A 14264-nucleotide genomic window follows, 5' to 3' on the forward strand; every position below is an offset into this window, starting at 1 on the left:
CCACCCGCCCGTGCCACGCCCACGAGGACGCCACTTAGGGGCGGGGCGGCCCCCAATTGAATGGGGCGCGCATTCCAGCGGGACCACGTGACGCGGCCGCGCGGCCTGAGGTAAACAAGCGCGGCCCCGCCTCCCAGCAACCGCGCGCTGCACTCCTGTTCGCGGGCTGGCGGCGCTCGGCTGCGCGGGCCGCTCCTCCAACCGTCCTCAGCGGCCGGCGCGGGGCACAGCCGCGGCAGCGTCGTGCGCTCAAGTCCCGGGCCGAGCGCGCGCCCTCCGGTGCCCTCTGGCCGCCCGCGCGCTGTGGCGCAGCAGGAATTGGGTCGCGGCCCGGGCTCTATTCGCGGCTCCTGACGCGGCGGCCCGCGGGGCTGAGCTCAGCGCTATTCTCGGGCTCCGGGGCGCTGCGCCCGAGGGTGTGTCCCCGACCCGGGCTCGCGGCTATAAGGGGCCGCGGGCGGCCGCGGCCATGCAGCTCTACAGCAGCGTGTGCACCCACTACCCCGCGGGCACGCCGGGCCCCACAGCCGCCGCGCCGCCCGCCGCCGCCTCCGCCTTCAAGGTCTCCTTGCAGTCAGCCGGCCCCGCGGCCGCCCCGGAGCCGGATACCGGAGAGCGCCCGGCCGCCGCGGCCACCGAGCCCCGCGAAGCCGCCAACGCCGCCGCCATGCCCGCCTTCTCCTCCGCCTGCTTCGAGCGCTCCGGGACCGCGAACGCCGCCGCCCCGCCCGGCGCGTGCTGCAAGCCGCCGCTGCCGCCGCACTTCACGTCCACAGCGCACATCGCCGTGCGGGCCCTGGGCCCCGAGCGCCTCCTGCTGCCGTCGCCCGCAGCCCCCGCGCCGCCGCGCCGCGCTTCCTCCGCCTGGCTGCTGGAGGAGCTGCTCCGGCCCGACGAAGCCGCGGCCCCGGTCGCCGCCCGCGACGCGCCCGACAGGAACTTCCGACTGAACGAGCACCGCCAGGCCCTGGCCGCCGCCCAGCACCGGGCCCCGGCCCCGGCCCCCGGCAGTCCCGAACCCGGCCCCGGGCAGTGGGGCGAGGAGCGCCGGGACGAGCGGAGCCCCCGAGGTTGGGACCGGGCGAGCGGCCGCAGCGACGCCTCCGGGAGCGACGCTCCTCGACGGCACGACCCCGAGGCCGAGGCTCAGCCCGTGCCCGCGCTCGCACGGAGCAGCGGCGAGCCGGCCCAGAACGGCGCGGGCGAAGCGGTCGGCGCGCCCCGGGCGGACCCGAGAGACGAGAAGCTCGCCCTGTACCTGGCCGAGGTGGAGAGGCAGGACAAGTACCTGCGGCAGAGGAACAAGTTCCGATTCCACATCATCCCCGATGGCAACTGCCTCTACCGAGCCGTGAGCAAGGCCGTGTACGGGGACCAGAGCCTGCACCGGGAGCTGAGGGAGCAGACTGTGCACTACATCGCCGACCACCTCGACCACTTCAGCCCCCTGATCGAGGGCGACGTGGGGGAGTTTATCATCGCTGCTGCGCAAGACGGGGCGTGGGCCGGGTACCCCGAATTGCTGGCCATGGGGCAGATGCTGAATGTGAATATCCACTTAACTACTGGAGGGAGGCTGGAGAGCCCCACCGTGTCTACCATGATCCACTATCTGGGCCCGGAGGATTCCCTAAGGCCTAGCATTTGGCTCAGTTGGCTCAGCAATGGACACTATGATGCTGTTTTTGACCACTCCTATCCTAACCCAGAGTATGACAGTTGGTGCAAGCAAACCCAGATGCAGAGAAAACGCGATGAAGAACTTGCCAAGTCCATGGCCATATCCCTGTCCAAAATGTATATCGAACAAAATGCATGCTCTTGAAAAGTCTGAGGACCTAAGGAGCCGGGGAAGTGGCGTCTGTCAGTTTTTGGGAGAGCCGCAGGAACTCTAATTAGGGTAATGGCACTTTTCAGCTTCCTAGTACATTGGCTGTAGGTGTACCGCCTCAATCAGTGTTTGAGTGTTCTCTCAGAGCCGCAGGTTGCTGGGCACCTGGACGATGTTTCCGGATAGGTTTGGGTGAGCCTACTGCTATTTATAATTTGCTGTATAAAGTGAGCGCTACCTAGTTTGCAAGCTCATGTCTCACGGTATGAATTTGTTCATTCCTGGTAGTCTATTTTCTATAAAAATGTATTTTTGCACATTTTTAGAAATGGGTGTACTTTGATCTATGACGTGTTCCAATTGCGAGTAAAGGCTTTTAAGCATAATCCAGAGAAGTGCTTTCTATGAAGTTTATCTCAGTTTGTGATTTAGTAGTTAGTTTACATTGTTTCACAATTCTTCATTATCTCAGATGGATATTTTGACACATTATGTTACCAGATGATTAGCCCATTCCACGTTGATGAAACAAGCGGATTAGTTGTTTGGGGGAAAATGTTATTTTTTTAGAACTAGTCCGCTTTGAAGACATTTAACGAAAGGATAGCTTTGGGATGATTTTTTTCCTTTAAAGGACAGTGCCAGGCCTTACTTGAACAGAAGTCTGCTGTTTGCCGTGGCAGAATGATAATTCTGTGCTCCAGGGTTTAGAGTAGGTTGTCTGCTGCTCTCGTTTGTTTTCTTTTGATTCATCAGCGTCTTAGAAAAGACATTTAACGTGTATGAAATTTTGTGGGAAGTTCAGCCTCCTGCATTACACAGCTTCTTGGTTCCAACTTAGATTTTAAAAATGAGCCTAAGTGGCTGGGCCTGACAGATGGCCGTTATTTTTAGCAGGAGGCTGCTGTCTTAATATTCTGTCATTTTAAAGTTCTTTCAAAAGGTAAAATAGAATTTACCTTGTATTATGTAAAAATGTAAACAGCTTGTATGGTTTGCTGGGTCAAACAGTGTTTCCAATCAAAGAAAAAAAGATCTATGTTGCCACTTTTAACTACCTTAGTGTATTTATTAAGTAATGAAGTTTGTACTTTTTTATTTTGTAACACTTTGTGATTTTTTTGTACAATAATGTATTTGTACAATATAGCAGGTCTCAGCTGATGGAATGAATGAATAAAATGTATACTTTTACATCTTTCTGGGTAGAGTGGTTTTTAATTTTTCTTAAATACACACTTTTTTTTCACCTGTAATAAATGCTTTCCCAAATTTTCACATGAACAGGAAAGTCTTATTTCAAAGGGTACATCTCAATGAAATATAATTAAAGGTGGAGTGACTCAAGACATTGCTTTTATTATTTCTAATTCCTATCAAATTATAGCTGTACCTAATGATTCATCAGCCCAGTTTTATTCTTTGTGACCCATTCTTTTGCCTTAAACTTTCTTGTATTAAAGACTAGCCAAAGAAGTGTCCTGAATTTACCTAATCTTTTCATCCTGGTTATGGTAATCTACTTTAAAATGTGTTAATCAGATTTAGTTGTAAAATGCATGGTTATGGTACAAATATGCCCCTTCAAAAATCAGGAGTTTGAAACTTAATTCCCACTAGGTGGGGCATTTGGGAAGAGATTAAGTCCTGAGGGCTGTGGTCTCTTTAATGAAATATGCCTCATGAAAGGGCTGGAAGTTCCAGCTTTAGGCCTTTCTGGACCTCTGCAGTTCATGAATGCCTAGAGGCCACCGTCTGTAAGGAACTGACCCTTACAAGATGAGAACAGGCGTTTTCTTGGGACATTCCCCCCCCCCCCCCCCAGAAAAGAGAGATTCTCTTGTAGATCACCCAGTTTCAAGTCAGGATCCCTGGGCCTTGGTTCCCACCGAGAAGTGTGAGGATTTTGAGTTTGTGATCAGATGAGACAGTGAGATACAGTGCAGTATTTATCCAGAGCAGTTGTCAGCTGCAAACAGTGCAGCATCAATTCAAGTGATATACTTCTTCATCTTTGCAGGTGAGTGTCCGTAGCAACCAATGCACACATACAGTGTGTTGTGTGTAAAGATGGTGCTGAAGGAGAGAGGTTTGTTTTTAGTTGTCTGGTGTGAAAAGTTTTCTTACATCCTCATTTGTTCTGTGTGGCTTAGTGCTTGCTTGTTTTGTTTTAGGAGAACTAAATGTAGATTCACTCCTTTGTATTTAATATTTCTTTTCTACTGCTGGGCTGATCTTATGTGTTGTTAGTAGTGGCAAACCTATATCAATAAGCACAATACATAAACAGCTGGAAAGGTAGGTGATAATTTGGTTTATTTATTTATTTATTTACTTTTTGAGACAGGGTTTCTCAGTGTAGTCCTGGAACTTGCTCTGCAGACCAGGCTGGTCTTGAACTAAGATCTGCCTGCCTCAGCCTCACAAATGCTGGGCTTAAAGGCGTGTGCTACCAACCTCTAGTCTTGGTTTATTCTTTTTACCTTTATTTTGGCAAGCAAATTATTAAATAGTCATTCCTTGAATTAATCTTTGCAGAGTAGCCAAGGCCCCCAACATTCTATGAAGGGAGACAAGTTGGTATCATGAGTTATACAAGTTTTCTTAGAGTTTATTTCCCTCTAAAACCTGGGGAGGATAGAATCTAAAAAATGCAACAAGTATTTTCAAGTACATTAGTGAGAAAAATCACACTATTAAACGTGAATATTTTGTTGAAGTGGCATATAGATTAAAAGCTATGATACAAATGGGGTGTGATGATACACATTTGTAAATCCTATTTGGGAGTCTGAGGCAATTGCTCTTGAACTGAAGGCTGTCTCAACTAAATAGTAAGTTTCAGGCCAGTCTGGGATCTGTAGTGAGACTACCTTAAAAGAGCAAAGGTCACCGAAAGCCCTGTGATGAAATCATTGTTAATGTGCATTTGATTACTGCCTGAAATCCAAGATAGCAGGGAAGTTTAGCGTTTGGTAGAAGCCTAATATTTGAATCTTTTGTTCACGTTCCACTCAGCTGTTTCCTCTGAGATACAGTTTACCTATTTAGATGTGTCTAATGGGATTGGGGTTAGGTCACTGTAGACAGCGACCTGTGCCCAGGGTGCTTTCATGTCTTTTCCTGACTTTGTTCACAGGGATTGGGGTTAAGTCACTGTAGACAGCGACCTGTGCCCAGGGTTCACAGGCTTCACTTTTGTTAGTGTAAAGCTTTCCTCCGAAACCACACTTTATAGAGAAGAAGTGCCTGAGGAGCCCATGACCATCAAGATTGGTCTGCTTTGGAGTGTTTGAACAGCTGTAGGATGAAAGGTTTTCTTTGTGATTTTTGTGCATGAATAAAAAAAAATCAAGATCTTGAGATAATGTCACTGCTTTAGTGAAATACGTGGTTTTCTCTTATCATGAGATAGCAAGAAAGGCGTCTGGAATGAAAAGGTGTTCTTAGAATTTTCTATGTAGGTGCTATGGTTTGGGGACTTCGCAGTTGTACTTTCTCGTCATCCAGCCTGCAAATAATGACATGAAGACTTAGTGACTATGAAAGCTTGACCTTAGCTTAGGCTTTATCTAAAACAGCTCTCAGAACTTAAATTAACCTGTCTCTGGTAATCTACCTTATGCCACATGGCTTGATTACTTATGCTCTGTAGAGTCTCTCCAGCTTCTCAGAGTCCTGCTGGCATCTCTGTCTCTCTTCCCCAGAAGTCCCACCTAGTTTCTCTTGCCTAGCTATTGGCCATGTAGCTCTTTATTAAACCAATCGGAAGGCCCCTTAGGCAGAGACGCATCTTTACAGCAGGAACAATTCGGGGACAGGACCTCCCCCAGAAAGTAGGTTAGGAACATAGTCCCCAGGCATGCGTGGCTTTATGAAAGGTGGGATCTTTGATAGCTGAGTTAGGGAATTAATGGGATATCGGGGTGGGGGTAGCTTTGTTATAAAAGCAGCCGTCCGACTTCTTGCTCTGCTCTGCAATCGATACATCAGCCTTTTGATGGAGCAAGAAGGCCCTGGTTGGAAGGAGTTGCCACGCTGCGCCTGCAGTCTCCAGGCTTCAGAACTGTGAGATAAACCCGGCCTGTGGAGCTCAGTTATAGCAGCAGAATGCTGGCTAAGACAGACATACCCGATCAGTTCAGGAATGGGTCTGTAGCATGTTCGTGTTTACCAGCTGTCATGTGCAGGTGTAGCTAGACTAAGTCAAACAGTCACTGAGAAGCCAGAATACATGTATTTCACCTCTAGTTCCTCATATATGTAAAATATAGTGGGCGTAGGCTATATTATGTTTATGTTGACTCCTAGGTTCCAACCCAATACCTAACAAAGTAGGTACTTAGTATCTGAGTAGGAGAATAAATTGTAAGGAAATAGGAGCTTTGATAAATACTTAGTAGCTGGGTATAATATTGAAAATGATTTGACTTTAAAAGAACAGAACATAGTCATTTCTAGTCATCTGGGCATTTTAAACTGAAATTGTTGGTTATAAAAACACCCAGAACTCACACATGGTATAAGCATACACTCTACCAGTGAGCTACATCTGTAGCCCCGAAGTATTAGAATTCTGTAATTAACAAACTTAGAAATTATAGAATTTATCTTTATGTCACCTTTCAAATACTTTAAGGTGTTGAGCCTATAAAGCTCATTTAAATACAGAGCTTTGATTAATCTGAGTTGATTTCGAAGATGTCGCCTGGTCCAAGAGCCTTAGTCTGGCTTGCTTTTGATGAGGATACCCCAACCAAGTCCAGATTATAGCAGTTTCTAGCTTTGCCCTTTCCTTTCTGTAGCCTGGCCTGAAAAGTCGGACACATTTCAAGCATTCTTTCAGGATGGCGTGTCCAGTAACACTGACAGCATGCTTGTGCCAGTTGATCAATGGGGCCAGGGTGAGTAGCATGGATTTGATCAAAACTGTCAGTGTGTTGCCTCCACTGTAAAGTGGGTCACTGCCAATTGTCCTCTGAGTAATAGACAGAGAGAGAAGTCACTGTTACAGTCACTCTTTGTAAAACTTGATCTGAGTATTGTTCCTTACCATTGAAATTTCTAAATAAATATGTCAGTTTGTGTATAAAAATGTAAACAAAGTAATTGCTTTAGATGGAATTCCTTAAGAATTTGTGTGCCTTTAGACAATAACTGAGAATAGCTCACTCTTCCTACATTGCCCTGCTGGACTGGGCCTGTGGCCCGGAAGCTCAGTCGGTGGCTGAAAAGCATCTGCTTCACAGGCTTTCAGCTTCCTGGGAACCTCCTGCACCAGCTTCCCTCTTCCTTGTCCCCTCTGAACATTCTGCTCTCTCAGTTGCCACTCTCTGGTCCTTACACCCCATCGTGATGTCCTACATCAGTTAGAGGCAGATTTCATTAGAATTAACTCTAAAAGAGTTAACTTTTAGTTTTTGGGTTTTGTGTGTGTATGTGTACGTGTGGTGCTTTACTTAGACAGGGAGGCTCCCCTGTGAGTTAGGTGCTTAAGCTTTAGATTTGATCCACTGGAGACAGCTAAGTGCCCCCCCCCCACTCCTTTTACCTTTTCTTTGGTAGTTGCTGATGGCATTGTGGGTTTGGCCAATGCAGAGGTCTCTGAATGCATGCAGTGTCTGATTTAAATGTCAAACGCTGGCTATACTAATCCTCAAAATTAGCAGGGATGTGTCAGACCTGGTTAATGTTTTACTTCCTTCCTAGCAGAGGTAATCATTCATGAACCCATCTGCCGCCGCCTCCTTTCTGTTTATGCATTTCTGTGTTTAGTTCACTGCTAAGCTTGGAAATAGTGCAAATTTCAGTCTTTACTCCTCCACATCGCACTGTGCAGACATGCTTGGTATACACGTACTGCTCCCTGAGAATGTCATTATTGAGACCTCTTGAACGAGGGTGAATTATGTCTATGCCAGAAGTGAACTGGTCTTCCATAGCCTTTGCTGTCCACGAGAGTAAAGCACTGTGTTCTTCTATTAACTATAATGACTGAATATGCTGAGTAGGCGCCCCACATTCACATACTGACAATCAGAATATAAACAGTGCTGATTTGAAGAAAGATAACTTGGTCCCAAAGGGTATGTGCATTTGATATTTTAGAGCAATTGAACTAGAAAATACATGCTTGTATGTGGTGACACACACACACACACACACACACACACACGCACACACCATTCAAAAATGAACCAGGTTTTTTGAACTAATTTTGAACTCGGTACCAGTAGGTTGGCAGTGTATATGTGTATATTACAGTCACCAGTAATGTGTACTTGAAACACTGATTTAAGTCCAAACTGATATTCCTCCTGAATTAGAATTCCCAGTTGGAAGACTTTGAAGAAGAGAATATGTTTGCATTTCTTAGCTTAAGGTGCCATTTAAGACCCCATACAAAGTAGGTAATTGTGAAGGTAGCTTCTACCAATGTGTCATGTGACACCCTGCAGCCAGTCTGTAAAGTAAACTCAAAGGAGGCTTTCAGTTCTCGTGACAAACAGGAAGCATTCACACTTTTGTTTCTCACAGTGAGATATGAGCAAGCCTGGTGATGTCATAGGATGAACACAGGGGAAATGCCACAGCTGAGGAAGAATGCAGCCAGGAAGTTCTCCTGTGACCATTGCTTCACTGCCATAGCCAGCTTGCCGCAAGGGGCTCACTAGTTTGAAAGGGAGTAATCTTTTAAAGTCACCTCTTACTCTAAGCCATGCTTGTTGTCTCAGTAAATCACAGCCGGCCTGAAGCAGAGACCTCAGAAAGAATTCACCTCAACTTATAGGCCAGCTGCAGGCTGAACCTTTTAGAAAGAAACTGTTTCTCGGATTCTTTTTTTTAAAATATTTATTTGTTTATTATGCATGCAATATTCTGTCTGTGTGTATATGTCTGCAGTCCAGAAGAGGGCACCAAACCCCTTTACAAATGGTTGTGAGCCACCATGTGGTTGCTGGGAATTGAACTCAGGACCTTTGGAAGAGCAGACAATGCTCTAACCTCTGAGCCATCTCTCCAGCCCCCTCTCAGATTCTTTTTAAAATCTGTTCATTTTGTTGTTAGTATTGTTGGCCAAAGCTGAATCTCTTGAAGGACAGTGATTTGCCAAGGGCTGACTTCATTGATTTAGAAGGCGGCTTGACAAGAAGAGAGAGTTATACTAGCTAGGCCAAGCTGCTGTAGCAAAAAGTAGATTTCTCTGTTTCTTAAAAGATGGAAGAGAACAGCATGGGTTGGCATGGGAGTTCTACTCTCCAGACCTGTCACCACAGTGAGGAGAGCTGGGTCACCACTACCGCTAGAATGGAGCTGTTGAGGAAGAGAAAAACTTCCCGAGCCAAGATGCTTCGTTCACCTCTGTCCTCTTTGTTGGGCATCCAGCACATTAGATTATTAGACCTGGAAATATGTGGTGGTTAGGACATTGTTCAAGAAAGGTGAATGAATTTTGGTCCAGAATAGCAGGCTTTCCAAATCTGTACTTATTAGAAATAGCTTAGAGCTATTTACATCTTAGTAAATAAAACTAAGTTATTTCACATGAGAGTAGAATTACGATGCCATGATTTAGGGTCCTTATGAACCCCAATAACACAATTGTCAGGTTTCAGGTGATGCCTCTGCAAGGCATCCCACAGTTTGGTCTGTTTTCCTATTTTCTTCTGTTCTCAATTGTTCTTGAGTGGTGTATCAGAAATATCTTGAAAAATCTGTGTCCAATGTAAGCAATGCATTTTTTTAGAAAGAACAATTTAGAAACTTTTTTTTCCTTTTTAGGATTTTTATAGACTTTGTTTAGCATATTCCTGTTTTTTTTCTCTCTGATTCCATTTCCTGATTTTCTGTGTGCTTTTCCTTTAGAATACTTGTGTGTGGTCTGTGGTCTGGTTTGTGTAAAATTAGTTTTTTGTTCACTTGTTTTCTAGTATTTGTAAATGCTCTAGTTTTTACCTTACTAATTTTACTAACTTATATATAAAGATTTAACCTTGCTTTATTCAGCTTTCCCAGAAAGGCAGGCAGCGGGCGCTGCTGTAAGCGCTGAGTGGGCAGGAAGCTATATGAAAGAGTCACACTTGATTTAACCATGGGACTAATCCTCCAAAATGAAATGTGCTAAGAATAATCATGAATGAGTTGGCATAGACAAAGGGAATAGTAACACATGGAGTCACCCGTTTTCTAGAGAGGACATGGGGCCTTCCCAGTGGAAACTGGGTAGCATATTAGCAAAACTCAGTAGAAAGTAGCTAATAAAAAGAAAATGATAACTGTCCTAAATATAATGGCTCCGCAGCATTGTGTTGCCACAGAGCAGGGTAGTGATCTCTATGAAACCTAGGGAACAGAGACAAGTAAATACATTGCTTAGTGTGCCTTGTTTTAAAAAAAAATATTTTCGAGAATTTCAACCGTCAATTCAATGAAATGTGTTCATATATAACTCACCCCATCTTTCTGCTCCAACTCCCATTTACCTCCAAACCTGCCTCCTCACAACTTCCTGTTTTTTTTTTAAATAACCCATTTTGTTGTGGAATAATCCTTCTGAACACTGAATATATGTTGCTATGATTGATTTAATAAGCAAGCTGACTAGCCAGTAGCTGAACAGGATAAAGTTAGGTGGGAACGCCAAAGTGAGAATGATGGGATGAGGAAGGGCGAAGTCAGAGGAGTGGCCAGCAGATGCAGGGAGAAGTGAGATGAGCTTGCTGTACCGAGAAAAGGTACCAAGCCACGTAGTACAGCATAGATAGGGACATAGGTTAATTTAAATGTAAGACTCAGCCAGTAATAAGCCCGAGCTATTGTCCAAGCATTTATAAATAATAAGTATTGATTATTTGGGAAATGGCTGCTGGAATGGGAAAACTCCACCTACATCCATTAATTCCATTAATGCTGCTTGGTTGTTGGCATGGCCAACTACTGGAGCAAGTATCCACTGCCAATAGCTCCTCAGTAAGTGGGCGTGAGGGCTGGAGGTCATCTACCCCATCTCTGCTGGGGTTTTGTGTCTTATTTTAGCTATCTGTTCTGTTTGGATCTTAAATGTTTCCTAAAGTCTCATGTGCTAAAGGGGTTGGTCATCAACTTATGGTGCTGTTGGGAAGTGATGGGACCTTGGGTAGTGGGCCTTATGTGGGAAGGTTAGGTCCTTGGAGCTTATTCTTGAAGAGGACATTGGAACCCTAGCCCCGTCCTACCCCACTTCCCAGCTGCTGTGATGCGAGCTCTTCTGCTCCTCCTCTCTTTAAGGCCCAGGTAATGGCATGAACCAGCCAGAGACCAAAGCCTCAGAAACTCTGAGCCAAATGAACCTTTCCTCCTGTTGACATTTTACTACAATTACTGAAAACTGGTGAGAGGAATCAAGGCCCAGCTACAATGATGTGCTGAGTCACTTAGGAAAAAGAAGAAAACGATAAACCCCTCTTTGGAAGTAGGAAGGAAAAATTCAACAAACACTGTCTGTCTGAAGGTAGGTGCTGTGTGCACTGTGGTGTAAGCTTTTGGGCTGTACACAGTAGGTATTTAATCATTAGATGTTAGACGCTTCTTTCTCACAAATCACTTTACTCACCAGGGTCTTCTTTGGAACAGTCAGCTGGGGTTCAGATTGTGGCTAAAGAACATAGCACATGTAAGGCCCCGGACTAATTAGTTAACCTCTTTGACCTTGCTTCATCTCTTGTGTGAATCTATTTCAGAGGCTGTGGTAGTATTAAATTATAGATACAATCATGTATATATCTTACGCACAGAGTATAGAATTAGCATTCAGTGGATTTTATATTTACTTCTTTAATACTTTAGAATCACAAGAATGAACCAACATATACATTTATGGGGACTAAAGAATTATCTTCCCATGTCAATCTAGATTGAGTTGAGCTGTGGAGCAAATTGACATAGACAGATTAATAAGAAAAACCAATTGCACATGTATGCATGGGAGTCCCACAGGACATGGGCCATAAAAAAGGACAAGTGACTAAAGCTTACATCCTGTCTCGAGCTGTAGGGAGAGGACTAAAGACTTAGGGATCCTTAGAGTGGTAGACACTCAGCCTGGGGAGGGAAAGAGGGGGACTTGCATGGAGAATGGAGGCTGTCTGCGAACACTGACAGATGGGACGGTTGAGCATGGTATCAACCCCCAGGGGCCTTTCCTGTGATCCAAGTTCAGTCGTCTCTTTGGTTAATAAAGTTCTTAGGGCAGGGACTCCTGAGGCTGAGCTCCTCCCAGAGGACTGGTCTTTAGACACTTGAGGGAAGTGTAGAGATGCATGTGGACCACCTCTTTTCCCAAGTACCCTCTGCTCAAAGCATGTTTTGAGACACCCTTTCCTGAGCGAGGTCCTTCACACTGAGCATAGTTTATATCTCTCAATTTTATCCTTACTCTGATTTAAGATTTTTTTCATTTTAAGCTTCTTTTGCCTTTTTTTTTCCATTTTGATGTGTGTTTGCGTGTATGTATAATCATGTTCTACATGAGTGGGCGCACAAGCATGTGGGTGAGCTTACATGGGGGGGTCTAACTAGGGTTGGTGTCAGGAATCATCTTCAATTTTCCTTTCACCTCGTTCAATACAGCGGAGTTTCTCAATAAAATCCAGAGCTTTCCAGTGCCGCTGACCTCATTATTTGGCTTGCTTTGGGTGGGGGAATCTTTTGTCTCTTCCTTTGAGCCTCAGTTCTAATGGGCATTTTCATGAGTTCTGGGGGTCTGAATTCTGATCCTCATGCTTGCACAAGTACTTAACCACTGAGCCATCGCCCAAGTCACCAGATTTTTATTCTATTATGCATGATGTGAGGGTGTCAGTGCACATACACAGTGTACACATGTACGAGGCAGGGACAACTTTGTAGATTTGGTTATGATTCTACCTTTATGTAGGTTTTGCGGCTAGAACTCTGGTTGCCAGGTGTCTTAGGGTTTCTATTGCCGTGAAGAGACACCATGACCACATCAATTCCTGTAAGGAAAACATTTAGTTGGGGTGATTCATTTATAGTTTTTGAGGTTCAGTCCAGTATCATCATCATGGTGGGGAGGATGGTAGGTTGCAGGCAGACATAGTGCTAACTTCCGTGACCAGCAGGTAACAGGAAGTGGTATGTGTCACATTGAGGGAAACTTGAGCAAGAGAGATCTCAGAGCCTATGGAGGCCCAAAAATGTGAGCCTATTTCTATGTTGACCAAAGGTCAAAGAGTTGGAACTTACCTCTGTTCCTTCAAGGTTATTGTGTTGCTGCTCAAAGGCCCCGCCTAGATTCAGATTAGAGAGTTCTGCTCTCTCAAAGTTATTGTCAACAGGTGTCTCTAATAGCCAGACCTTGTATTTTAGGTCTAAGGATCCAACTAAGTTCCAGTTCTCTTAAGGAGATAACTTTGGTTTCCACCCAGGAGGGCTGGGAAATTATTTAACTGATTGGAAAACTGAAAATTTCTATCCAGTTTGCAGGGTGTCTGGGCACAGCCTTATTCTGCAGAATCCTGAACAGAGGATAGAAGTGGAGACCCATGGGTGACCTCTGGTGGTGGCATCCCAAATGGAGTTAAAGGCCATTCATTTGGAGACAGGGTTGGACCCCGAATTGCTTTCATGGATGCTAATGTCTAGTTGTCAAGGGCTTCCCCATCCTGGGGGAACCCTAGGAACTCTGACCTCATGGACACTGAATAGAGGACCAAGAAAGGCTCACCATACTGAAATCAGGCACCTAGCAGAGAATTTAGGTGTTAAAAGGTGAAGCCTCTCTGGGCGGTGGTGGCGCACACCTTTAATCCCAGCACTCGGGAGGCAGAGGCAGGCGGATCTCTGGGAGTTCGAGACCAGCCTGGTCTACAAGAGCTAGTTCCGGGACAGGCACCAAAGCTACAGAGAAACCCTGTCTCGAAAAACCAAAAAAAAAAAAAAAAAAAAAAGTGAAGCCTCAGTTTTGTCCCAACCTGACTCTGAGCATGCTGACTGCCAGACTTCACACCCTGACCTGAGGAAGGTTTCTTTTATTGGTTTGGGTTTAAGGAAACACTCAGTGGGATCCTCAGCAAAAGTCACGCTTCTTGAGACACTCCACCACTCCAGGCTGGCGTCGCCCCCTCTGAGGACCCGCACTACGTCATGAGGTAGTTACAGCAAAACAACCAAGCAGAAAACAGCTAGTGAAAGGGAAGGAGAAAAGCAGTAGAAACAAGTACGGTGACTGAGAACAAACCTCCGAAGAAGAGATAAGCCACAAATCAACCGACAAATGACACCTGCAGGGAGAAGGTCTTGGACCCTGGGGAGTGGAATGCTATTTTTAAATCTATTCTCTAAGTTAAAAATAGCATAACTGAAGTCAAATATTCAGTAGAAATTTGGATGATAAAATGGAAGAAATCTCTCAAAGTAGAACACGGAGGCATGG

The 14264-nt window shown here is 45.5% G+C and overlaps 1 protein-coding gene across 1 annotated transcript; it reads left to right on the forward strand.

The window, feature by feature from the left end:
- Positions 1–325: 325 nt before the first annotated feature.
- On the forward strand, positions 326–3025 carry Otud1 (OTU deubiquitinase 1). Its single transcript, XM_041641647.1, has one exon. It carries the CDS (start codon positions 470–472, stop codon positions 1823–1825), a length of 1356 nt encoding a protein of 451 aa, XP_041497581.1. The 5' UTR covers positions 326–469; the 3' UTR covers positions 1826–3025.
- The last annotated feature ends 11239 nt before the right edge of the window (positions 3026–14264 follow it).

Source organism: Microtus oregoni, unplaced genomic scaffold (assembly GCF_018167655.1).
Source record: "Microtus oregoni isolate MIOR12 unplaced genomic scaffold, Mior012 000070F_ref0000104, whole genome shotgun sequence".
NCBI lineage: Eukaryota > Metazoa > Chordata > Mammalia > Rodentia > Cricetidae > Microtus > Microtus oregoni.

What these genes read in the sequence shown, in the direction of transcription:
- Otud1 (XM_041641647.1), top strand. Translation starts at nt 470, where the DNA reads ATGCAGCTCTACAGCAGCGTGTGCACCCACTACCCCGCGGGCACGCCG.